Here is a 27849-nt window from a genome sequence, read left to right on the forward strand (position 1 = left end):
ACCACGTGATCTTTTGTCACTTGTTTTGGAATGGCTTCCTGTATCTTCTCTTTTCACGCGCTCTAAGAACATGGATTACTGTTTAACGCTATTAAACCCTTTTTTTAAGAACTACCATAGAAGAGGCAATACACCTAGAGAAAGATACAGGGCAATACAGAAACGGAAAAGAGAAGCCTTCAATACGAACTTAAAATGTTCTTATTCCAGTTACCAGAGGTTGTGCTCTACCACATTATGTCATATTTGGAATACAAGTCTTTGAGTCGACTTTCTCAAGTTTGCAAAACAATCTACCATTTTGCAAATCGTGACGCCGTATGGAGGAAGATAGCAAAAGAGTTCATAAACACTGGAATTACACGACAAGGAGCAGATGTGTAAGAAATATTGTTTTATTCGTACAGTAAGTAGGGTACAGTGGTCGTTTCATGATAAGCATCATGACTTCCCAAGAGTTGTTTACATCTACTTCCACGCGGCTTGCTACAGTTGTTGTCATTCACACCGCTATCCTTCTTGATGCAAAGTTATGCAACACTATAGTATGTACTGCATGGGCTATAATGTTTCAGCATGGTGTCCAAGGAAAACGTGTATGTGTTGTAAAAACGCATACAGATAGCCTCGTGGTTACTTGCTATAGATATCTGAACGGCGTTTACAAATAAGTTGTAGCTGCATAATAACGCATTCCTTATTCACACAGTCATGGTGCTACATAATCCTGAGAAGAATATCCTCGCCCAATGACTGCAGTTATGTTGACATCACGACACTGTTTTTCAGGATACATTCATTGTATGAAATATATATATATAGCCTATTTCCCACTTGCTGCTGTGGAAGCTGAGTCTGACTGACTGGTCTAGAAACACTGGTCTAGAGAACCTAACATTGTGAATTGGACCTGAGCCATTTGGCATCACTGCCTTCTCCCCCAGCACAGCTACTTATGCCACAGTGACAGCCACTCTTATCAAACCATGGGTCTCCTTTGAGATGCAGCCTAACAGCAGTGTAAATAAACTTGGTAATCCTGCTGAGCGCTACAGGACACCACATCCCACAGCTCTATGAGAGAAGCAGGCTGTTTCCTCCAGCCCACATCCAGCCCCTCTGGCACAGGCCCTCTGAACACATGCGAACACATATGCTAATGTTCTGGACGACAGTGTTGGGTTCAAGTATGACAATATGGGTCTATTTGAGGCCTCCTGCTATTCCTTGTGATATTCACATCATATCTGCTAATATACAGCACGCAATGCTGTAATTCTACGCCTTTTGGGCATTGTTTGTGTGCATTGTCCGTTCAGAGGTTTTATTTATGTGGTGTTCTTCAGGGGTTATAATTGTGTCATCACATCACTATCCATGTTACAGGTATCCCCACATCCCGCTGAAGGACAGAGTGAAGGTATCTCAGAACTGGTGCCATGGGATCTGCAGAAAGGAAGTCATGCTCAAATGGAGGATTAAGTGAGTGTGTTTGTGAGTTTTGGCATCATGGCACCACAGTGTAGTTTCAGGAGTTTCCCTAATCTCTCTCATCTCTTGCGCCACTGAACACACGACAGGGATTGGTCCTATTGTTCGTTTTTTTAATGAAGCTGTATACAAGTAAAATGTATTAAACATTGGAAAATGGTTGCTGAATAGCTTATAGTTCTAGTTGTTGGGGCTGAAAAGCTCATTAGGAGTACCAGTAAGCACTATCCAGAGAGTCAATGGTTGGCTTACAGTCTATCCTTAGATTACCATTCACAAGGTTTCAACTAGAGAGAGGATCATGCTCTCCTTTTAGTCATTGTGCCACCTCAATCTGTTGAGTTCAGGGTGATTGGGGAGGCCAGGTCATCTGATGCAGCACTCCATCACTCTCCTTCTTGGTCAAATAGCCCTTACACAGCCTGGAGGTGTGTTGGGTCATTGTCCTGTTGAAAAACAAATGATAGTCCCACTAAGCGCAAACCGGATGGATGACATATTGCTGCAGAATGCTGTGGTAGCTATGCTGGTTAAGTGTGCCTTGAATTCTAAATACATCACGGATAGTGTCACCAGCAAAGCACCATCACACCTTCTCCTCCATGCCTCATGGTGGGAACCACACATGCAAAGATCATCTGTTCACCTACTGCGTCTTACAAAGACACAGCGGTTCGAACCAAAAATCTCAAATTCGGACTCATCAGACCAAAGGACAGATTTTCACTGGTCTAACGTCCATTGCTGGTGTTTCTTGGCCCAAGCAAGTTTTTTCTTCTTATTGGTGTCCTTCAGAAGTAGTTTCTTCACAGCAATTCGATCATGAAGGCCTGATTCACGCAGTCTCCTCTGAACAGGATGTTGAGATGTGTCTGTTACTTGAACTCTGTGAAGCATTTATTTGGGCTGCAATCTGAGGTGCAGTTAACTCTAATGAACTTGTCCTCTGCAGCAGAGGTAACTGGGTCTTTCTTTCCTATGGTGGTCCTCATGAAATCCAGTTTCATCATAGCGCTTGATGGTTTTTGCAACTACGCTTGAAGAAACTTTCAAAGTTCTTGAAATTTCCACATTGGCTGACCTTCATGTCTTAAAGTAATGATGGACTGTCGATTATCTTTGCTTATTTGAGATGTTCTTGCCATATGGACTTGGTCTTTTACCAAATAGGGCTATCTTCTGTATACCACCCCTACCTTGTCACAACACAACTGATTGGCTCAAACGCATTAAGAAGAAATTCCACAAATTAACTTTTAACAAGGCAAACCTCTTAATTGAAATGCATTCCAGATGACTACCTCATGAAGCAGGTTGGGAGAATGCCAAGAGTGTGCAAAGCTGTCATCAAGGCAAAGGCTGGCTACTTTGAAGAATCTCAAATACACTGCTCAAAAAAATAAAGGGAACACTTAAACAACACAATGTAACTCCAAGTCAATCACACTTCTGTGAAATCAAACTGTCCACTTAGGAAGCAACACTGATTGACAATAAATTTCACATGCTGTTGTGTAAATGGAATAGACAAAAGGTGGAAATTATAGGCAATTAGCAAGACACCCCCAATAAAGGAGTGATTCTGCAGGTGGTGACCACAGACCACTTCTCAGTTCCTATGCTTCCTGGCTGATGTTTTGGTCACTTTTGAATGCTGGCGGTGCTCTCACTCTAGTGGTAGCATGAGACGGAGTCTACAACCCACACAAGTGGCTCAGGTAGTGCAGCTCATCCAGGATGGCACATCAATGCGAGCTGTGGCAAGAAGGTTTGCTGTGTCTGTCAGCGTAGTGTCCAGAGCATGGAGGCGCTACCAGGAGACAGGCCAGTACATCAGGAGACGTGGAGGAGGCCGTAGGAGGGCAACAACCCAGCAGCAGGACCGCTACCTCCGCCTTTGTGCAAGGAGGAGCACTGCCAGAGCCCTGCAAAATGACCTCCAGCAGGCCACAAATGTGCATGTGTCTGCTCAACCGGTCAGAAACAGACTCCATGAGGGTGGTATGAGGGCCCGACGTCCACAGGTGGGGGTTGTGCTTACAGCCCAACACCGTGCAGGACGTTTGGCATTTGCCAGAGAACACCAAGATTGGCAAATTCGCCACTGGCGCCCTGTGCTCTTCACAGATGAAAGCAGGTTCACACTGAGCACATGTGACAGACGTGACAGAGTCTGGAGACGCCGTGGAGAACGTTCTGCTGCCTGCAACATCCTCCAGCATGACCGGTTTGGCGGTGGGTCAGTCATGGTGTGGGGTGGCATTTCTTTGTGGGGCCGCACAGCCCTCCATGTGCTCGCCAGAGGTAGCCTGACTGCCATTAGGTACCGAGATGAGATCCTCAGAGCCCTTGTGAGACCATATGCTGACACATGCACATTTGTGGCCTGCTGGAGGTCATTTTGCAGGGCTCTGGCAGTGCTCCTCCTTGCACAAAGGCGGAGGTAGCGGTCCTGCTGCTGGGTTGTTGCCCTCCTACGGCCTCCTCCACGTCTCCTGATGTACTGGCCTGTCTCCTGGTAGCGCCTCCATGCTCTGGACACTACGCTGACAGACACAGCAAACCTTCTTGCCACAGCTCGCATTGATGTGCCATCCTGGATGAGCTGCACTACCTGAGCCACTTGTGTGGGTTGTAGACTCCGTCTCATGCTACCACTAGAGTGAGAGCACCGCCAGCATTCAAAAGTGACCAAAACATCAGCCAGGAAGCATAGGAACTGAGAAGTGGTGTGTGGTCACCACCTGCAGAATCACTCCTTTATTGGGGGTGTCTTGCTAATTGCCTATAATTTCCACCTTTTGTCTATTCCATTTGCACAACAGCATGTGAAATTTATTGTCAATCAGTGTTGCTTCCTATGTGGACAGTTTGATTTCACAGAAGTGTGATTGACTTGGAGTTACATTGTGTTGTTTAAGTGTTCCCTTTATTTTTTTGAGCAGTGTATAACATTTATTTTGATTTGTTTAACACTTTTTTGGTTACTACATGATTTCATATGTGTTATTTCATAGTTTTGATTTCTTCACTATTATTCTATAATGTAGAAAAGAGTAAAAATAAAGAATAAATCCTGGAATGAGTAGGTGTGTCCAAACTTTTGACTGGTACTGTATGTCAGAGTATTTTCCATTATTTGATTGTGTGTTCCCCCTACAGCTTGTTGCCATGGATACAGCTAGACGGGGATGTGCTGTATCTGTCTCAGGCTGCAGACATCGGAGCGTACCATCTGAGGCCGGACACGGGGAGGCTCCATCGCAGCCCCATGGCTCTGTTCTCAGGACACCTGGGAGACGTGTGTCGATTTGCTGTGACTGACACACACCTCGTTAGTGGAGGAAGGTAATCAGCAGTAATCACCTTGACTCAAACTCCTGAAAGGAATAATATCAGTGGTTGAAGTTCAGTCTATCATGTTGCTTCAATACTCACTTGCCATTCTTACTGTGTACATGCTTCAACTAAAGGTCATAGAAGCATCATCACTACTGCAGACCCACGGCCATAGAAGAACACTCTCAGTCAAAGATATCATATTCCACTTAATGTACTCATGTCTGTTATAGTGAACTATTATCTGCCTCTTTCAGTGATGGTAAGATCCTGGTGCACCACAGGAGGAATGGGTTCTCTATGGAGTACTCGGGTCACAACCAGGAGGTGAATTGCCTGGACTGCAGAGGAGGACTGATCGTCAGCGGCTCCAGAGACAGAACAGCCCGGGTGAGACACACTAATATTCTAGCACCCATTGTGTCAGTGTGTGTAGATGATACTGGCTGACATAGAGCTCCACTGTAGTTTCACATTGGGTGGCAACCAAAGTATGTGTCATATGCAAGCTTGGCGAATAAATTGAAATCATTAACTCTGTGTGTTCCACCCTGGCTACATTTACACACTGTGTGTTCCACCCTGGCTACATTTACACACTGTGTGTTCCACCCTGGCTACATTTACACACTGTGTGTTCCACCCTGGCTACATTTACACACTGTGTGTTCCACCCTGGCTGCATTTACACAGGCAGCCCGATTCTGATCTTTTTTTTGACTAATTGGTCTTTTGACCAATCAGCTCTGAACAAGATCTGATGTGATTGGTCAAAAGACCAATTAGTGGGAAAATATCAGAATTGGGTTGCGTGTGGGAACGCAGCTTCTGTGGCGTATTAGGGTGTACTGTCAACCACAGACAACTATGGTTTTATTGCATTTGCAGTGGTTTTAATGTTAGTATTTTCTTAATGTTTCCTTTTAGATTTGGACTTTGTCTTCCAACTGCCCCAGAGACACGATCCCTATGAACGACAGGGTGTGGTCTGTGGCTATTAGTCCCACACAGAGGTACGTAATGTACATGCCTAGAATGTCCCAAAACAGTCAAACAGCTACACTAACATCATACATGAGTGCACAAAAGGTAGAGTCCTGCCCCCCCGGACAACCCCCATCAGTCAGTATGACACCCTGACTTCAGTTATGCCATTGGCATGAAAACAGTTGTCAGCCACCGGTTTGGGTGATAGTTGAGTTTGGGGCTAGATTAACCTGAGCGGAGGGTTCATTGTCCTCTGTTACTGAATAGGACAATATTTATTTCCCTCAGGTGGTCTGGGGAACAGTGAAAGAGGGATCGAGAGAGGTGAAAAAACAGGATATCAAGGCAAAGCGGGGTTGCCTTCATAGGCCCTTTGATTGCTCAGCCATGTAGCTACACACCCACACACTTAATGATGCTCACACACACGAAAGCAAGCACACGCACACATACATACACACACACACGCGAGTGAGCACACACACACACACACACACACACACACACACACACACACACACACACACACACACACACACACACACACACACACACACACACACACACACACACACACACACACACACACACACACACACAGGGACACCCTTAATGACACACAGACGCACAAGGCTGTAACAGTATCCCTGCTTCACCACCTGCCCCAGACCGGCAGGCAGCTGATCCGTCAAACTGGCCTTAGCGCCGCAGCAGAGTGGAAACACCATGAGTCACAGCAACAAAGGGCAGCTCTTCTCGGCTGACAGGTCCCTGGTCAACTCTGTTCAATTCAGGCAATCAGAGACACCATCATCTTCTGGGTGGATTGTTCATGCATTACATTTCCATGAATTGACTGGAACTTATTCAGGTAGACCTGGAAGACTGAAACTGTAGTGAGACTGGCTGTTTCTGCTCGTTGACCCCCGCCATACATTCATTTGGTATGAACTGAACTTCACATGCACACTTTTATTGTAGAAACACACACAGCCACAGACAGTATGAACTCACTCGCTCGCTCTGTCACACACACACTCCTTCAGTATATATTACTCTCACACAGACACACACATTCACGTTGAGCCCCGGTGGCCCTGTCTGCTCAGCCAGAACTTTAGATCTGAGAGTATGGGGCCATTATCCACATCATTAATTCTCCAATTTGCTGGCTGAAATAGCAGCCGTGCCTCAGCCTGCTGCCCCCTCATAATGAACCTGCTCCTTCTACACACTGACCAATGACCTGGTTAATTAATAGACCCCTGGAACCGAGGTGTCAACTCGCTGACAAACCTATAAGCCCACCTATCCCCTTGCAACCTCATCACTCCTGGAGCTAGGAGGATACAAGGAGAGAGATGTCATCGCTTAGTCAGTGCTTTGCCAAATATTACATGTGACGGCACTGCCAATTAATTTTAAATGATTGCATGACACAGGTCTTGTTAATAAGGAAATGGCTCAAAATCAATCTAATAACCTAGCTCTTTATGGTAGACCTTTCCACTCTACCAACTGGGTCGCATGACCCAGGTGCTATCGTTTACCCATTAAGGGTCAGTTAGGGGCATTGAATGTTTTAGTTTTATCTCGTTTTAAATGACAGTTGAAAGCGACAGGGAGCAAAATGGTGGAAGCAGCATGTTTTTGATTTGGTGTGGGGGGGTGGGGGGCTCCTTGTGTTTTAAATGTAATTGTCCCTGCTTCACGCTCAAGGAATCTAAAGAGTAGAGAGGGGGGGTGCAGCAGGAGACGGGGCTGGTGGGCTGTGGGAGATCAGCCTACCATGCTACTGCTAACTGTAGTGTTGGTACCGTACTGTAGCTACAACTTTAGGGCTGCTTTTCTAAATGTTACATTTGAGTCATGTAGCAGACGCACTTATCCAGAACCACTTACACTAGTGAGTGCATACATTTTCGTACTGGTCTCATTTGGGAACCGAACCCACAAACCTGGCGTCGCACGCGCAACGCTGTACCAACTAAGCCACACAACAATATCTGTTATGCTGTCATGATATTGAGTGCGGCACTTGCAATTTGAATGCGCCTCAAGAGGAATATAATTTTTCCGCATAGAACAGGCTGAACAATTGAATAGGTCAACTATTTTACTATGGGGTTGTCTGATTTTGCTGTTTCTTACTTTTGTTGTTAGCTTTGGAAAATGAAATGGGGTCAACAATTTTTCATTAGATCATTCAAATAACCAAAAGGTACCGGGTCTCAGCTTTGCCTGGCTCTCATTTTGATCGTACTGTAGGTGCCTGGTCTCAGGCTCGGCGGGACCCTGCCCAATTGAATCCCTGCTAACCATATCCACTTTTGTGGTTGGTACTACCACAACTATACTGATATTACCCAATGGCAGTGTTTGCCCTATATTAATTTAGCAGCGGTGGTATGATAAAAAATCTATACATCTTTTTGACCATGGGCATTACGATCAGGTCATGTGCAGCTGCACTCCGAATTGATGATTACTTGTGTGCTGCAAGCTGTGGGCAGGATTGAAATAAACCCTAACCAAGGGAAACGGTTACGGTACCCTTCATTCCATGACACACCATTTTTTCCTCTCATTTCGCAAATCGCCGCTTTGGACGAGACTGACTTTATGATCAAAATGATCTTATTTACACTTTGTAGTAATTTCGGACTCATATCGATGCCACATAGGCCGTTTTCAAAAAGAGAAGTTGCTTTTAAAGGCAGACACTCTTTAGAACTTTAAAATGTTCTCTCCCGCCCCATGGCAAAATGTGTAGAATTGCAGGAAATGAGCTTTAAAACAGCAAAATTTAGTCGCTGCAGCCAAGAGAAGACCCTCTAAAATGTTCAGTCAGAGACAAATGCAGATGGGCTACACCATGCTCCAGCCTATTTATTTAAAGCCGCTATGCTGCATCAGTTGGGCTGCAAATTTAAATGCTTTTAAAGGGAAAATTATATTTCAGATGGTGTCATTCATTTTGGAGTAGAATGTCCTTCTACCAGAAATGACCTTCTCACAGTCATTCTACAAAAAAATCTCGCGGGACCCCCCCCCCCCCCCCAAGCAGCAAAAGGAATCCCCCTGCTCTGCTACACTGCCGCTGTCGCTGCTTTTCTCATATTGACCCTAGTGTTCAAGCTGTGGGCAGCGAAATGTTCCCCTCTCTTTATCCTTCCCATTCCCCCCTTTCTCTGTAATCTTCCTCTCTTGGTGTCCCTCTTTTTCCATCTCTCTCTCTTGGGTTTTCCAGTAAATATCATCTCAAAGTCTATTAAAGGATTACAAAGAGGTGTATTGTGGCTGCATTGAAATGCCAATGCTGATGCGACTCCGTGTTGGTCCCTGCCTACTTTGGGCGAGATTGATCCCAGCAGTAGATCTGGCCCTGGTCCTTTCTTTCATGCTTTTCTCAATCGAATGTCTTTCCACACCACGCTGTGTGATACTGTATCTGTCCCGAGGCCCACCTCATATAGGCTACCTGGGGTGGCAGGTAGCCTAGTGGTTAGAGCGTTGGGCCAGTAACCGAAAGGTTGCTGGATTGAATCCCCGAGCTGACAAGGTAAAAATCTGTCGTTCTGCCCCTGAACAAGGCAGTTAACCCACTATTTATTATTTGTATTTATTATTTAAAATATGGCACATGGTTACTGGAATAGGACTCGGCTCTGTTGGATCCATGTCCTAGAGGTTTTGTCATTGACTAGCAATTGAGTAAGAAGGGTCGAATCCGGTCTTGACAGGGACAGACTTACTCCCCAACACTGTACCAAGACTACACATTAGATATGAGGACTTGCAGTATTAGTGAGAGAGGATGAGGGTGGACATGGGTCCAAATACTGTCTTTTCCACTCTCCCACCATGTCTCTATCTCTGTCTTTCTCTCTTCCTCTTTCCCTTTCTCACCCTCTCTTTCCACTCTTGGTACAGTTTCTTTGAATTATAAAGAAGCGGGCAGGTGGTTAGTAGTTGACTGAGGTGTTTCCTGCAAATAGGCTTGAGCCAACAAGACCGGACAGGTTGAGGAGCGCTGGAGCTGTCGTGGCAGATCACACTGTTCGATGGGAGAGAGCATGGAGTCACGACTGATTGGATTTCGTACCATATGTTGTTTTATTGAGTGATGATACTATTTATTGCTGCTGCATTGCTGAAGAGTAAGGAAATGGTCTAGGAACAATGTAATGAAAGCAAGGTTTCTCCCTCCTAGGGAATTCTTGCCATTGTTACCTCTGTGTTTTTATTGAGGGTTTAAGTCTGACTCTTTGTTACAAATATGGGCTCTTTGAAAAACTGCAGCCATACAAATGCAATTTGATAAATTGATTGGCTGGAACTCTGGTGTTAATCGGATAACTGGGTGATTCTCATGAAACCATTCTATGTTGCTATAGTTTATCCATAAATCCTAAAAATGTTATATTAGTTGAAGTTTACATTAAACTATTACTACTACTTTATTACGTACAAACACAGAGTCTGTGGACATAATGTAACATTTTTTCAAGTTCCTGTAAAAACTCCAATCAGATTTTATATAAAGTTTTATCCACCCGTGATGCATCATCTAGAGGAGTAGTAGAAGTTAATTCCTTCGCTTATATGCCTTCAGAATGAGGTTCTTATTCTCAAACACCCCCCTTTACCCCGCTTGGCCTTCTCATTACTGAAATGGCTAAAAAGCTCAAATTGGGAAAAAGACTTACATTTTATAAAAATTTTATGATACAATTTTAAATATGTGCATTTTCAGTGTTATGTTTAACTCGGGCCTTTTCATTAGGGGAGCAATGTTAAAAAGATGATGAATTGATTTCTTTATTTCTTTTTTGGACTGTTGCAGTAATGAGAGTTTTGAGGAAATGGTGGTAGAATGCATAATATCTGATCAAAAAAACATAGTAATAATTATGAAATAGATAAGTACAGATCCTAATCTCAGTGATCCAAGATATATACATTTTTTAAATAATTTAAAATGACGCCTGAGAATTTTTTTAACAAATTTTTGTTTCGTGAGAATGACCCAACTGTATTTCCATAAGAGATTCGCCACAAAAGCTGTCACTCACACACCCAGAGTATCACCTGTGTGCATGTGTTACAGGGTTAGCAGAACGGAATAGCCAATAACAGACCACTCCAAAGAACCAATTAGGGTTTGACGCTCAGTGTCAAAGAGCCTATGAGATCAATCCATTTCTCAGTGCCAAAGTGCAGTTACACAATGTATGTCGGCAAGATTGGGGGGGATGGAGGGGGGTTATACTGACCACTCGTAAAGGGGAGGGGGCTGGAAGCCACTGGAGGGAGAAGCTACCCTGAGGAGAGGTGAGAAAGGGGCGCTTTTTCTGGGTTTGTTTTGTTTAGAATTCCTCAAGCACAACTACAAAGATGTTGCAGGGGCAATGCCTTTGAACGTTTCCAAAGAAAATTATTGTTGGATAAACCGCCCCGATTCGCCACTTTCTCACCACGGAGGGAGGCTGACCTCTGACCTCTAGTATCAAAGTACAGGGAGACGCCCCCCCCCCCGATTTTACCCCCACTGCTCTGCCCCACTCAACCGCAAGAAAAAGCCTGAAATTCATGTCTTTCTCTTTCGTCTCTCACAGGCTGGGCCTGTGGCTCAGGAGTCAAGAATTCAATTAGTTAAAAAAAGAGAAGAAAAGAGAGAGGCTGCAACAATGCAGCGATAAGGGGCAGAATGTGCGTTCCCACACGCTAAATACAGGGCGCTTTCTCTGGGGCCCACAGAGCCGGAGGACCCGCACTGCAGGAGGCAAGAATAATCACAGCTCCTCTGAACCACTCATTATACACACACACACACACACACACATATACACATACACCTGACACCCACATTCCACAGACATACGGTACCTCAAATTTACACACAGGCACTCCTAAGCTACTTCAAACACATACCCATGTGCCCACCTCATACACACCCACACGCGCGCACACACTGCTCATAGTCATTTTACAGACATACACATACTAGCACCTCAGACATACCTGACAAACACACACATACACAACTCACACAGGCCTCTCATTACACACCACCGCATACAGGTGTTCCTCGGGTTCACTTGCTCTACCTGAGAGACTAGGCCTGCTGTTCAATGTACAGAATGGAAACAACACTACTCATGATCGACATCATGGCATAAATTGGGTTAATGATACAACTGCCCAGTCAACATGGGTTGGTATATCAGATTCTGTTATTGAATTAATTAATTGTGTTCTATCAACATTGAAATATCCCTCTTCTCGTCGATGGTCTAGGTTTAATTGATTGTTTGTTGAAAGCATTGATGTTTGTTTTGTTTCTTTGCACACAGACATCAATTTGCCAACATGGTTCAATGGATGTTAGTTCTTATAATCCAGTATCCTAATGACTGTTGCTCCTTTCATGTTTCTGAGTGAGAAGAAGATGAGTGACAAGGTCTCTGATCATTCAAGGGAACCGGAGCTGAGCTGACACATACCACAATGAATGAATCCTCATTTGTGTCTGTCTATTGGTCCTCAGCTGGTAGAGCATAGCATAGTTGGTTCGATTTCCGGGACCACCCGTACGTAAAATGTACGCATGCACGATGACTGTAAGTCGCTTTGGACAAAAGAGTCTGCTAAATTGCATAGTCTATTGTTGTAATCCATTATAGAAATCCACTAGACTCATAATCGACATCATCTGAACTTTAATGTTTAGCTGTTGTTAGTTGGAGGATAGCCGTTAGTATAGCGAGACCGGATGGTGTTTTGTGTTTTCAATACATGGTGGCGGGCCGTTCTGTTCCGTTCCAGCCGGCTGAGCAGAACAGCGCAGAGGGGCTGTGTGTGGAATGTCCTGGTGCTGTCCTGGTGACCTCAGACAGAGGGGACACAAACAGAAGCCAAAAGGGCCAAGGGGGTGGGGTATTGGGGGGGGGGTCTTGGCGAGCCCCTGCCATTGTCCCCCTCCCTGCTGATATAAAAGCATCATAACCCTTTGAGCTCAGACATATTTAGAGAGCAGATAAAAGCACTTTTTACAAACTAGATACACGGCGGGCACAAAGCCGGGGGTCAAGCGCAACAAATTAACAACCTCTTTTGCCTAGAGGGGGGGAGGGGGGAGGAGAAGGGGGGCAGGGGGCATAGCTAAATCGCCCCTGGAGTCCATCGCCATGCCTCTACATTCCCAGCGCCTGCATGGTCTGTGTTCATCTCTGCTATTTAGCCTATTCTTCTGTAATTGGCTGGGGTTTAGTTTAGATAAATGGTGACTTACTTGTTTTGCTTGGAGTATTGTTGTTTGTGTGGGATTCTTTGAATTTCACGAAAGTGGTGTCAATCTTTGGCAATGGCGAAAGAATTGGAGTCAGGTCAAATGTAACATTTTATTTTGATGTCAGATAGCCACATATCCCATTTTAAACCGTAAGCTTTACTTTTTTGTATTTTGCAATACGCTTCACTTTTCTATTTTGCCATAAGCTACAATAGTGCCAGGAGAAATTCAACTGACAGTGCGTGTCTGTTACCCTTGTCTCTCAGAAGAATAAACAGTGCAAGACTGGAGTGTAGTTGTTCCATTTGGTGTAGTACAGCTGTTTAGGTAGTAAGCTGAACGTCCTACACATGGAAATTGTATCCTTTTGTAGTGACTAGTGGTGCAAGCCAAATGCTAAAGCCAAACTGGTGGCTTAGAATGTGCAGCCCGACACCAAAGAACACCACTAACCCACAGGCTGTAGAATGGACATATCATTAGAACACTGAGTCAAATTCTGCTTCCTAAGTCCATACATTTACTTTCTGGTGTTTGACACTAAATGTACTTTCTATGTGTTTGACTTTCGCACTTGATTTACTGTAGTTTGACTCCAAGCAGGTTCAAATATCTATTAACTGAGAAATAATTCTCATAACATGTCATTTGTTAGACTAGATTCCTAGACCAGGCTGTTGTCCACCTCTTTGTTAGGAAACTAGAAGTGATTTTGGGGCTGAGAATGGGGATGGGTTAACAGAAGTGGAGCGTTTGCGGTGGTCTTGGGAAAGCGTGGAGCGCCCTGTGCGGTCAGCTTGTTGATTTGGAGCTAACAATGTTGGTACTGTTGGGCTCTTCTCCCAGCAGGGGCTCAGTGTGCGTGCGTGTTTCTGTCTGTGTGTAATTATGTGTGTGCGCTTGTCTGTGATTGTGTGTGTGTGTGTGTGTGTGTGTGTGTGTGTGTGTGTTCATTTGGCTGGGTTCCCAATGGGGGCTGAGTTAGTTTGTGTGACCCTGCCACACAGCCCCTTAGATAATGCAGCCAGCTGATGAGGTTACCCAAACGGCAGCAGAGGCCCAGCATGTCCTTATAATGAGGAGTGGACTGGGAAGTAGAGGGAGAGGGAGAAGGTTGGGGGGCTAGAGAGATGGGGGCGATTTCAGGATGGGGTGGTAGTAGCATCTCAGGGAGGTGATTGGAGGGTGAGGGGTTTTAGGGAGGGGGCACCTGTCCCACATCAGGCGAGAGAGGCTTTGACCTTAGCAGCTATAATATCAGTGAGTGATCTGACCCTAGATCAGGCCAGTGCTCAGGAGGACAGAACCGGTTCATTGTATGTCTGTGCTGTGTACCCCCCTTCCTCCCCCAGCAGAGCAGAGCCCAGTGAGGGGTGAGTAATGTGAGTAATGGAGAGTAATAAGGGCCAGGCAGCGAGTGTGACCTTAACCCTATTGTATCTTGTGTCACCAGGGTTCAGAGGTCATACTCGCTGAGGGCCCGCAGCCCTGATTGGACCAAATGAGTTTACCCAACACTAATTAACGGGGGCTTCGCTAACGGGCCTCTCCGCTTAACGGGCCTGACAGCTGCCCCTGTGCCTCAGTACACCCTCCCGTGCCCCGCTCACGCCCCTCGTTACCCCTGTCTCAACGCCAAAGCGCCTCCACGCCACCCTTACCCCATTGCCAACCCCACCCAGCCGTCAGAGGAAGAAACGCCAACCAAACCACCCACCACTGCTTCAACACAGTTATCTGTCTACTTCTCTGTCCTTCTCTCTGGCTATTCTATCCCGCTGTTTTTCATTTGAGATCTGCCGTGCTTTCTTGAGATTGTATGCGAAAGCAGTTGATGCTGAAACTGTGAAGTAAAACGGAAAAATAGTAAATGAATAAGTGGTACAAAAGAAAGTAAAAAAATAATCAAATGGTGGTTGTGCCCCAGGGTGTTGGACCTTCCCCTGTCAGTCAAACCTGCAGGAGGCCCTAAGCCTCAGACCTGGGCAGAGCTAACAGAAGCCCCCCTACTGCCCCTCTCCCCTTTGGCCCACCCCACCCTCTACACACAGACCCTACTACACCCCTCCACCCCCTCCTCTCCTTTCACCCCTGTCCCTCCCATGCATACCTAGGCCACTACTTCCGACCTGTCAGTCCAATCAAAGGAGTGTTTTAGTTTCTCCTCTTTTCTCTCTCACCACTGAAACAATAAACGTGTGTCTCTGACCGGAGACTGTTGAGGGTGTCATGCTTTAGCTTTGCCCTTTGAGGTGTCTCAGTATTCCCAGTTTTCCTAAATGTTCCTCTGTTGTCTCCTCCACAGCTCCTTCGTGACTGGCACGGCCTGCTGTGCGAACTTCTCTCCTCTGCGGATCTGGGATGTTGAAAGGTAACTAACTACACAACACACACACACACACACAGATACACTCCACTGATTCACACAGACACACCACTTACTACACACACACACACAACCCACAAACAACAGTACACCATGACCAAGCATCTTAACTACATTCCTATACAGTATAGAAATTTCGAGTTGAGCGCTTCATCGTCCACCAGTAGTATTCCTACCAACCCACTTCTTACCAACCCAAGTATTCCAAGACCTCCCATCCTAGCCCATCTGTCAGTATAACTGATCACGGCAGTGAAAGTGGAACCTGGCTGTAATGATAGTTGTTGTTTCATCATCCCGTCTAAAAGCCTTTGCTTTGAGAAGTTCAAAGGGGGGCTGGGAGAATTCCTGGCACTGAAAGCCCAAGCTTAAACCTGATACAGCCCTGACAGGCCGCTGTAATTCCCAGCTTTACCTGCCGAATTAAACCTTCTGACACGTCCCGGGCCGGACAGAGAAAGGCGCTTCCTGCTCCAAATGACATGGACATTTGAGCTGGGGAAACGGGGGAAGGGAGGAAAGGGAGGGGAAGTTATTTGTGCGTTGCAGGTGTTCCGAAAATATATTGAAACAGTGTACCAGAGCTCGTTCTTGCTAGAAAACATGAACAACATGTCCTTGTGTAGTATGTACATGTAGTATAGTATTCAGGTATTGTGGTTTGTGTTTTTTTCTCAGTTTAGGAGTAAATATTTTAAGTCCCAATCCTGAAAAATCGGATGTCTTTGCTGTAGTATGATGATTGGGACAAGTGGCCTGGCTGATCTGTGTCCCCCACTGTGACTTCCTGTCTGGTAATCAGCTGAGGTACAAAAAGCGGTCTGGGAGAGGGCAGGGCACATACTGTACACCGATGACGGCAGGATGAGGGTTATGGGGGCACTCTGTGTGTCTGTAACTGTCTCTTATTTCCCATATCTCAGATGCACGTGCGCACACACAAACACAGACACAGACACACACACACAGCAACCCCACCACACACATAGAGCACATATTCAACCTCTCCAGACACACCACCATCACGATCCACCCCCCTCCACCCCAACCTAAGACTACCAGCAGCATCCCAACCCAACCCTGTGCATTAGTGCGGCCACACTCCCTTTGACAGCAGACACTTCAGAGAGAAAAGATCACAACCAAGACACTGTTACACCTGCAGCACCAAACATAGCCAGTAAAGCAGCTGAGTGCATCAGGATCTGAACAAGACAGGAACCACAACATATGGCTGATTCCAGAAATGACTTGTCATCCGATGGTGGAAAATAGTGGCACAGGATGTGACTGAGATCAAAGATGCTGATGCTCAGGTCATGGACTGCCACTTTCTTTAAGAGAGGGAAAGAGGTGGAGAAATATAGATGGAGAAAAAGGGGAGAGAGGGAGACTAGGGGAGGAAGAAAGGGATGAGTGTGTTCTGTCTGTGTTCTTTATGTGATTCATCTAGTTTCACAAAACAACTATTTTACTCTTTTAATTATTTTTCAAGAAATCGTGACCTGAATGAAGCATGTCCTTGTTTTATGACAGACGTGGCGTTATTCTATAACAGGCTCATTAAAAATCAGTTTCTCTTTGTTGACCCTTCTAAGTGTTGCCATGCAAAACCAGAACCTTCCCACTTATGTGGGGCAAAGGAACCTTGACCATTCACCCATTGTGGCTTTGATTTTAATTTAATTTAACACATTTCTTTTTTCTCCCATTGCAATTAATTCTGTGTCTTTTTCATCTCGATAGCACAAAGCCTATGATCACCCATACAGAGGGATCCCACACAAGTGGCGTTTTTGAGCGCACCCCAACTTTTCATGGTGCCTTCGCTCATGGATAAACAGGGAAAAAAGCATCAAAGAACCCCAACCATCCCTCCGAGATTCCCGTCAAAGGGTCCCCACAATCGCCTGGCAGATTCCTGGCATTCCTCTCTGAAAAGCGGGGGTTAAATGTCTGCGTTGGGAGGTCGCTCTGTTATACAAATTGCACGGGCATTGTTTTTGGAGAGAACGCGTGTGACATTTAAAGGTGGCCATTGTTCTGCCCGTACATTCCTGCCCAGTTCTGTGTCCCGCGGTTCTCCCAGCTCCCTGAGTCCCCACTGTTTGTTTTAGGGTCTGAAAACCCCAGCAGGACTCTTTCTCTACCTGTCTGACATCCTTTCAGAGGAGTGGCTGTTTCCCAGCGCGGACGTCCCCAGGCCCAGTTTAGACACCAGACTTAACCTTACAAGAGCTCTCCCACCCATACTGCTTTTCTATAGCCCCCCCTCCCCGACACCAAGAGAGAATCCCCTTAGCTTCTCCTGTTTAAAAGTCTGTAAATTCGTTAATGGTTCCTTTCACAAACTGGCTGTGTATATATGTGCGAGTGTGTGTGGCCCGAAAGACAACCTGACTCCTGCAGTGAGACCAGACAGGCTTAAATCAGGACTAACTAATTCTCCCTGTGTATCACAGACAGTCACTTCTCTCATAACAGTCAGTCAGTCAGTCCCCCCTATGGCGGACAGTCAACTCACCTTCCAAAAGCAATTCAGTGTTGGGCTTTTATCTCAAATTCTCACTATTTATTAACCCGAAAACCGATTTTCCACTCAGACAAACATGAGCATTCAATATTTTATTTCAGTCGAATTTCAGTTCATTTCCTCAATTACTGGGAATGTGATTTGCCTCATGTCAACCCCATATCACAGCTAGTTAAGTCCCACATTCTGGCTCATCCAGGGTCAGTGGCACAAGCTACTCTGTAGTTTGAGTGGGGTCACAGAACATTGATGTGAGAGCAGCAGTTCCCTCTCTCCACTCTCTGGGGTATACTACCCATGTGATCTATCTCCCAAGTGCACCTTACTGATCTCTGAACTCCCACATGTCCATATTGTAGACATCACCCTTGGTGACATACAATCATTTGCTCCTTTTTTTGTTTAGCACTTTGCACTTTCACCTTTTGTATTTTCTCGAACATGGATTAAATGAAGTATATTTTTGCATTTCGGCCTCCTTGGGTTTTTCCTTTTCATGGTTTGAGTACGACTACCTTTTCGCTACAGATTTTTTCTCTCTCACGCACCAGCCACTATTCATCCTAGCCGGAGCGCACACCCTCATATTGCCTTTCGACATGCAATCAAATCAGCGACAGAATAGTATTAACTAACTTGTAGTAAATAGTACCTGTTTTTATGGATCTAGTAGGATCTTAAAAAATATACAGTGGGGAGAACAAGTATTTGATACACTGACAATTTTGCAGGTTTTCCTACTTACAAAGCATGTAGAGGTCTGTAATTTTTATCATAGGTACACTTCAACTGTGAGAGAAGGAATCTAAAACAAAAATCCAGAAAATCACATTGTATGATTTTTAAGTAATTCATTTGCATTTTATTGCATGACATAAGTATTTGATACATCAGAAAAGCAGAACTGAATATTTGGTACAGAAACCTTAGTTTGCAATTACAGAGATCATACGTTTCCTGTAGTTCTTGACCAGGTTTGCACACACTGCAGCAGGGATTTTGGCCCACTCCTCCATACAGACCTTCTCCAGATCCTTCAGGTTTCGGGGCTGTCGCTGGGCAATACGGACTTTCGGCTCCCTCCAAAGATTTTCTATTGGGTTCAGGTCTGGAGACTGGCTAGGCCACTCCAGGACCTTGAGATGCTTCTTACGGAGCCACTCCTTAGTTGCCCTGGCTGTGTGTTTCGGGTCGTTGTCATGCTGGAAGACCCAGCCACGACCCATCTTCAATGCTCTTACTGAGGGAAGGAGGTTGTTGGTCAAGATCTCGCGATACATGGCCCCATCCATCCTCCCCTCAATACGGTGCAGTCGTCCTGTCCCCTTTGCAGAAAAGCATCCCCAAAGAATGATGTTTCCACCTCCATGCTTCACGGTTGGGATGGTGTTCTTGGGGTTGTACTCATCCTTCTATTCCTCCAAACACGGCGAGTGGAGTTTAGAGCAAAAAGCTCTATTTTTGTCTCATCAGACCACATGACCTTCTCCCATTCCTCCTCTGGATCATCCAGATGGTCATTGGCAAACTTCAGACGGGCCTGGACATGCGCTGGCTTGAGCAGGGGGACCTTGCGTGCGCTGCAGGATTTTAATCCATGACGGCGTAGTGTGTTACTAATGGTTTTCTTTGAGACTGTGGTCCCAGCTCTCTTCAGGTCATTGACCAGGTCCTGCCGTGTAGTTCTGGGCTGATCCCTCACATTCCTCATGATCATTGATGCCCCACGAGGTGAGATCTTGCATGGAGCCCCAGACCGAGGGTGATTGACCGTCATCTTGAACTTCTTCCATTTTCTAATAATTGTGCCAACAGTTGTTGCCTTCTCACCAAGCTGCTTGGCTATTGTCCTGTAGCCCATCCCAGCCTTGTACAGGTCTACAATTTATCCCTGATGTCCTTACACAGCTCTCTGGTCTTGGCCATTGTGGAGAGGTTGGAGTCTGTTTGATTGAGTGTGTGGACAGGTGTCTTTTATACAGGTAACGAGTTCAAACAGGTGCAGTTAATACAGGTAATGAGTGGAGAACAGGAGGGCTTCTTAAAGAAAAACTAACAGGTCTGTGAGAGCCGGAATTCTTACTGGTTGGTAGGTGATCAAATACTTATGTCATGCAATAAAATGCAAATTAATTACTTAAAAATCATACAATGTGATTTTCAGGATTTTTGTTTTAGATTCTGTCTCTCACAGTTGAAGTGTACCTATGATAAAAATGACAGACCTCTACATGCTTTGTAAGTAGGAAAACCTGCAAAATCGGCAGTGTATCAAATACTTGTTCTCCCCACTGTATATACAGTTGAAGTCGGAAGTTTACATACACCTTAGCCAAATACATTTAAACTCCGTTTTTCACAATTCCTGACATTTAATCCAAGTAAAAATTCCCTGTCTTAGGTCAGTTAGGATCACCACTTTATTTTAAGAATGTGAAATGTTAGAATAATAGTAGAGAGAATTATTTATTTCAGCTTTTATTTCTTTCATCACATTCCCAGTGGGTCAGAAATTTACATACACTCAATTAGCATTTGGTAGCATTGCCTTTAAATTGTTTAACTTGGGTCAAACATTACGGGTAGCCTTCCACAATAAGTTGGGTGAATTTTGGCCCATTCCTCTTGACAGAGCTGGTGTAACTGAGTCAGGTTTGTAGGCCTCCTTGCTCGCACACGATTTTTCAATTGGATTGAGGTCAGGGCTTTGTGATGGCCACTCCAATACTTGACTTTGTTGTCCTTAAGCCATTTTGCCACAACTTTGGAAGTATGCTTGGGGTCATTGTCCATTTGAAAGACCCATTTGCGACCAAGCTTTAACTTCCTGACTGATGTCTTGAGATGTTGCTTCAATATATCCACATCAGTTTCCATCCTCATGATGCCATCTATTTTGTGAAGTGCACCAGTCCTCCTGCAGTAAAGCACCCCCACAACATGATGCTGCCACCCCCGTGCCCTACGGTTGGGATGGTGTTCTTCGGCTTGCAAACCTCCCCCTTTTCCCTCCAAACATAACGATGGTCAGTATGGCCAAGCAGTTCTATTTTTGTTTCTTCAGATCAGAGGACATTTCTCCAAAAAGTACGATCTTTGCCCCCATGTGCAGTTGCAAACCGTAGTCTGGCTTTCTTATGGCGGTTTTGTAGCAGTGACGTCTTCCTTGCTGAGCGGCCTTTCAGGTTATGTTGATATAGGACTCGTTTTACTGTGGATATAGATACTTTTGTACCTGTTTCCTCCAGCATCTTCACAAGGTCTTTTGCGTTGTTCTGGGATTGATTTGCACTTTTCGCACCAAAGTACGTTCATCTCTAGGAGACAGAACTCTTCTCCTTCCTGAGCGGTATGACGACTGCGTGGTCCCATGGTGTTTATACTTGCGTACTATTGTTTGTACAGATGAACATGGTACCTTCAGGTGTTTGGAAATTGCTCCCAAGGATGAACCAGACTTGTGGAGGTCAAAAAAAAAAAATCTGAGGTCTTGGCTGATTTCTTTTGATTTTCCCACGATGTCAAGCAAAGAGGCACTGCGTTTGAAGGTAGGCCTTGAAATACATCCACAGTTACACCTCCAACTGACTTAAATTATGTCAATTAGCCTATAAGAAGCTTGTAAAGCCATGACATCATATTCTGGAATTTTCCAAGCTGTTTATAGGCACAGTCAACTTAGTGTATGTAAACTTCTGACCCACTAGAATTGTGATACAGTGAATTATAAGTGAAATAATCTGTAATTGTTGGAAAAATTACTTCATGCACAAAGTAGATGTCTTAACTGACTTGCCAAAACTATAGTTTGTTAAGTGGTTGAAAAACGAGTTTTAATGACTCCAACCTAAGTGTATGTAAACTTCCGACTTCAACTGTATATATATATATATATATATATATATATATATATATATATATATACCACTTTCTGGTGTATGATGGAGTCCTAGCTATTCTACAGTGACTCTAACATGTGACGGTATTGACTCATCCCTGTGATTTCACAGACTCACGAATGTGACAGGCTACATTCGGACAGACTCAGGTAGGTATGTGACGGTAATGACTCGTCAGGTTTATTTCATAGACTCAACCATGTAACTTTCCACTCAGGCATGCTTTGGACCAGACTCAAGTATGTGATGGTGTGGACCCAGACATGAGATTGTCAGATCACACAATCAAGCCGCAGCTCAAAGGCAAGCGGCAGCCGCACTAGCAGATACAGGCCTTCTGACAGATTTGATGGTTATGCTCCGTCCTGTAATCTTCCTGAGGCTCATAAAAGTGGTGACCTAACAATTTGAGAATCCCGGCTGTTCTGCTGCTCGCCATCCACCGCACAGTGCTATTATGGCTTTAAGTTCTCGACGCAGATGTGAAGACCGCGTTCAGGGATCTGGGTTTTTATCGTCTCACCTTGGTGTTTGACATTTTCAGAGGGCCACGAAGACCTTCAGTGCAATCAGCACAATTGGGTTTGTCTGTGAGACATTGTATTTAGATAATGACTTGATTGGCCTATTGCCTTGTCGGTTGAGTGGTGTAGGGGCTGTCTATAAGACACATTTGAGTTATGAGTCAATTATTCACGTGTGGCTTGAGTGGTATAGGTGTTCTTTGTCCGACATGCGTTAAGCTCTGGGTTTTAGCAGTAAAAAGAAAATGAGGGATCGGTACCCCACACAGACACATATCCCAGAGAGAGAGCCCCATCATGGACTCCCCATTGGCCAGGCTTAGACCCCAGCTCTGAGAAAGCTCTCGTCCAATAAGACGCCACGTGGGGAAAGCCCTCGTCCAATAAGATGGCCCCCTGGGGTGAGGCTAGCGGATTACTAGTCTGCCCCTGGTGTTTGGAGCAGTGGGGGCACGAGCGAGAAGGGGGAGGGAGTGCGGTCACCAGGGCCAGTGGCCTCCTTTTAAATGGTTGCTAGGGAGCAGGTATCAAAGATCTGCGAGTAACACACAGTCACGGTCATGGAGGGAATTAAACCGCAACAAAGAGACAGTTATTCTGCAATAATCCGCCCTGCGGAGGGCAAGTTATTCTCCAAGAATCAGAGCCGCCGAGTGGGCAGCCAACGGAGGACTGTGATCACAAGAGCATGGTACTGCCCATACACACACCTTACACATCCTTTGTGCATTCATACAACACAATGTCTTCTCTCTCTCATTCTCTCTCGCTCATTCTCTCTCACACACACACCTCACCATCCTGGTGTTGTAGCGTGGGGGATCCCTGTAATCAGTCTCAGAGCCCTCTCCCAGATAGAGAGGTGTTGACTTTGATCTCCTCTGGGTGGTCTGGAGCCAGTGGGATTGGGAATATAGGGATGGAGAGAGAATGGTAGTATATGGGAATATAAAGATACACACAGAGAGCTTAGGGGTGTATCAAGGATCAACCGCTATAAAGACCGAGACAGGTGAAAATAGTGTTTTATCCATCTCACTGTGGGTTAAGGTGAGTTATACCTTACATCAATGAGTAGGGGCTCCATTTATTATTCATGGTTGCTTAGGGGCGTAAGTGAAAACTGCACATCCTCATTTGAAGCATTAAGGACATCCTGTATTGGACATATTAGTAGTCAGTAGCCAGCAGGCATTTATAGTGTTGATACAGTGTAACATGCCTGTGATCTTAGGTGCAGAACTTCCCCTGAACTGTTTCTGTCTTCATATTTCTTCTTCTTACTTTCTCCCTATTTCTCCATCCTCCCTCTCCCTGTCTCTCAGGTGTGAGCTGCTGTGTTGTCTGGGTTCAGAGTTCCGTCGGGGTGCAGGTGTGTTGGATATAGTCTATGAGTCGCCTGTCCAGCTGCTCACCTGTGGCTACGACACCTACATCCGCTCCTGGGACCTTCGCCTCAGCCCCAGGTACACCGTCAATCAGTCAGCCGTCAGTCAGTTAGTCCACATATTAAGCTGTCAATCAATCATTTTGTTCGTATTTATGGATAAATTGTCAAAATGTAGATTCCGGTCAAGCATTATGATTGGCAGAGAGGCGTTCTGAGCCATACCAAAACAAGAATAACATCACGGCTACATCATACACATCTACACACACGTGCTATGAGTCAACACAGCACACATAACAGCACTAGCAACACAGTCCAATCATTCCCCTCCCTTCCATCTTCCAAAAAGAAAGAGCACAGTATATTCCAACCCAGTCCAATCTGGGCGGTAGCTGAATGATGCGGACCCTTGCACATTTCCATGACAAACCAAGCAAGGTCCTGCTATCAGAGGGGAGGGTGCCTATTTATTTGGGTGCGGTGTGTGTGTGTGTGGGGTGGGGGTGGCCTGGGTCAGTCAAGTAACACAAATAAGAGCTGATTGTCAGTTAGCTCTGGGGAGTTGAGCGGGGGGTTGGGCTGGGAGGGGGGTGCCTCTTTAGACATCAATAATTCACACACACAGCACCACCAGGAGGCTCCCTGGGACAGTGAGGAGGTGCAGGGTGTCTGGACCTTGGATTCCCGCTGAAAGCAGGACTTTGAGTCCCGCAGACGCCTTGAGTGTAACTGACCAGCGGACAAAAACACATGCCCAACACACACACACACTTTGTTCTCTGTCTGAAATACAGTGTTGTCTCTTGTTATGGCTTTATGTTGTGTAGTGTTGATGGGATGTACGTAGTGTCTTTTATCAGGTTGATCGATCATCTCATGGTCTTGTTGAATATGTGAGTTTTGTGTGTTGGGTCATTTCATAAGCTTTTTGGTGTTGTTTCTTTGTATTCATAGTGTGGCTTTTTGTAATTGGGTCATGGCAAATAGTTCTCATGCAATGTGGTATTGTCTTATTTAGTTATGTTTTTGTGTCGTGGCTGTGACATTCTCTGGGTGAAATGGTCCCTGTGTATGCATTTTGTTCACAAACTGTTGCATTCTCACCTCGTCCGACTAACCACACACCACGTCGGCTATAGGTTTGGCAGAGAGAGGGAAAAAGAGGGAAAGAGGAGTCAGCCCAATTGGCCTAGTCTACCTCATGCACTCGTCTCAAATTGTCCCAGAAAAACACACTCCGGGAAACCGACACAGCTCAAACTCTCTCAGACACACACAATATTATTTTATGTCTTTACCTCAAATTCCAAGACAGGCAAAGTAGACTTGTGATGGCGACCCGCCTTTGAGTCTCGTCGAATCGGAGCTATATTTGTCTATATCTGGTGTCTCTCAACCCTTTAGGACACACTAGCTAGGTTTTCATCTAATTTGCGATCAGCTTTTGTGTATATTCTAAAATATGCATTAAAAGAAGTGCATGTTCCCACTAGAAGTGTTTCCATCAAATTGACTTGTTGCGGATAAAAAGCTGTGCGTGGGGATGTAGTGCACATTAAAAGCACTTTTGTGCTTGGTTTCTAAGTAGCGAATAAAAATGTGAAGTTCATTGTTTTTCCATAGCGTTTTCTTAACCGATGGCTTTGTCACAAAAACTGTTGAGATAAATAGCAAGCTTTCCCAATCTGGTTTCTGCTCATGCTTTCTAGTGTAGATAACTGTTTGCTGATAAAGTCAACAGGGTAGGTTAAACGATAAGAGAAAGATCATTTATTTTGTCAATAATGTTAGCCCAGTATAGCACCGATCATCATGTCACCAGCATTCAAATAATACCCGAGATATTTATTGGAAATTTGCATGAAGCTCGTCACACACTTACAACCACGATGTGAAGTTCATCATAACTAATTTCATCTGCCTATAAACTCTTCATGCATTCCCACGTGGTGGCTATAGGCTACAATGTATACATCACGTTTTCTTTGACATCATGGTTATTATATCAATAGTTGCTCATAAGTGTTTCCACCACAATTGTCGCAGAATGTATTTATTTGTCTAGCGTATTGTTTCGAGTTGGCATTAGCTAATTTGTCGGCAAAATCTCCTGTTTCCATCAGGCCTGCCGTGAGTTTTTTTTATGTGTCAGGTAATTAATTGGTTGGATGGAAACCTGGCTAATTACAGTGAATTGAGCTTGCACTCATTGGATTGCTAAAATGAGGACGAACAGAGTGTGTGTGTGTGTGTGTGTGTGTATGTGTGTGTGTGTGTGTGTGTGTGTTTGTGTGTGCAAGCCTGTGAGTATGTGCGCCTGTGTGTATTTGCGTATGTGCATACGTGTGTGTGTGAGAGTGACTCCAGACATCTCTGCTGCCCTTCTGTCTGCTCTCGGTCCCTGTGCATCACTTATTGATGAGGCTCTAATGGATGATCGATCTCTATTGGCAGAACCCCCAAAATAGTTCCCCTACCACCATCTCCTTCCCCACTGCAAACCCAGCCAGCGCGCCAACACCCCAGCGCCTTTCCGTTAACAACAGATGAAGTTTCAGCATCCTCACAAAACGCACGCCAACATACAAAATGTAACTTCCTCATAACATGCACACATACATTTGCCTTCTTTAAAATTCTTCAGAGTACACTCTCCTAAATCCAGTCACACTCTGCACTGTTTTGCAGTGGTCCTTTTACCATAGCTCATCAACGTTAGTTGAACAAAATGAATGCTGTATTGCTGTCATGCTGTATTTCAAATGAAATGGATGTCAATTTTTTTTCAACATTCTCTGATGTCATTTCCTCCTGTCCCAACAGGAAGTGTGTCATGGAGTGGGAGGAGCCTCACGACAGTGCCCTCTACTGCATCCAGACGGACGGGAATCACATGATTGCCAGTGGCTCCTCTTACTATGGCGTCATACGGACGTGGGATAAGCGGCAAACCCGCTGCTTAGAGGTGTGTGTGTGTTGTGTATGGAATCAAATGTGTGTGGGTGAGTGCCATTTATGACTGTTGTTGTCCTTGCCACAGATGTTCCAGCTGTCCTCTGCTGTGAGTAGCCCAGTGTACTGCCTGCGTTTCAACACCTCTCACCTGTACGCTGCCCTCGCCACAGCACTGCACTCTCTTGACTTCAAACAGGGCCCCCGGCCTCGCAGATAACGCCCACTCCCACAGACAGCTGTTAGGATTTAAAACAATAAATTATATGTTTTTGACAGTGTGTGAATGGCTTCATTCTCTGTAATAACTGGAAACTACAAAGACCATTGGGAATGTCCATGCATGAAATATCAAATATGGGGATACGCCACACTGATATCAACATATTAACCTCTGCCAGGGCAACACAGATCCTGGACTAGAGGGCATGCAATAACCTGTTGTTACAGGACTAATCCAGTGGCCTGGAGGCCCACAGACACACACAAACAGGCTAAAGCCCTAACCTAGATAAGTCTTCCATTGAAGAACACACAGGGAGGTGTTTCCACCTTACACTTTGAGTGGCTGTGGGTTCTGTCATTTGCTTTGAGGGGATAAAACCATATTAGCCACTGACAGTAACATAGAAACACAGTGTTTGGGTTTCCATTCATTTGACCTCAACACCTGTGATCAGTCAGTTTTATGGATTGAAGTGTTTGAGCTTAGTAAATCCACATCTTATAATGTAAGGATTCATTTGATGGACAGAGATAAAATATACACATCTGGCATATCAAAGTTCTAGAAGCATATCCAAACCCCACGTACACCTGGCGGTGTGTCATTCATTGTCGATAGTTCAAATTAGACGCATTTCTGTCTTCGGATTCGTTTGGTCAGTGGAGAGAGATAGTTGGGGGTTTATTCTGTGTTGTGCTTGGGTGGGAGGGTGATTTGGTGATTGGGGTGTGTGCATTTGGCGGGGTTCCACAGTGAATTCCCGGAGACCCTCCCTGCTGGCCATTAATGGCATATACTAGATCATATGCAAGGTGGGGCAGTCCATTA

At 45.1% G+C, this 27849-nt stretch overlaps 1 protein-coding gene across 1 annotated transcript; it reads left to right on the forward strand.

Annotated features, from left to right (window-relative positions):
• On the forward strand, positions 1-27076 carry fbxw4 (F-box and WD repeat domain containing 4). The gene is made up of 9 exons (XM_071379717.1): positions 1-380; positions 1387-1482; positions 4654-4839; positions 5088-5220; positions 5758-5843; positions 15417-15482; positions 23779-23919; positions 26667-26808; positions 26884-27076. Exons 1-9 carry the CDS (start codon positions 196-198, stop codon positions 27013-27015), a joined length of 1167 nt encoding a protein of 388 aa, XP_071235818.1. The 5' UTR covers positions 1-195; the 3' UTR covers positions 27016-27076.
• The last annotated feature ends 773 nt before the right edge of the window (positions 27077-27849 follow it).

The sequence above is a fragment of the Salvelinus alpinus genome, chromosome 32 (genome assembly GCF_045679555.1).
Source record: "Salvelinus alpinus chromosome 32, SLU_Salpinus.1, whole genome shotgun sequence".
NCBI lineage: Eukaryota > Metazoa > Chordata > Actinopteri > Salmoniformes > Salmonidae > Salvelinus > Salvelinus alpinus.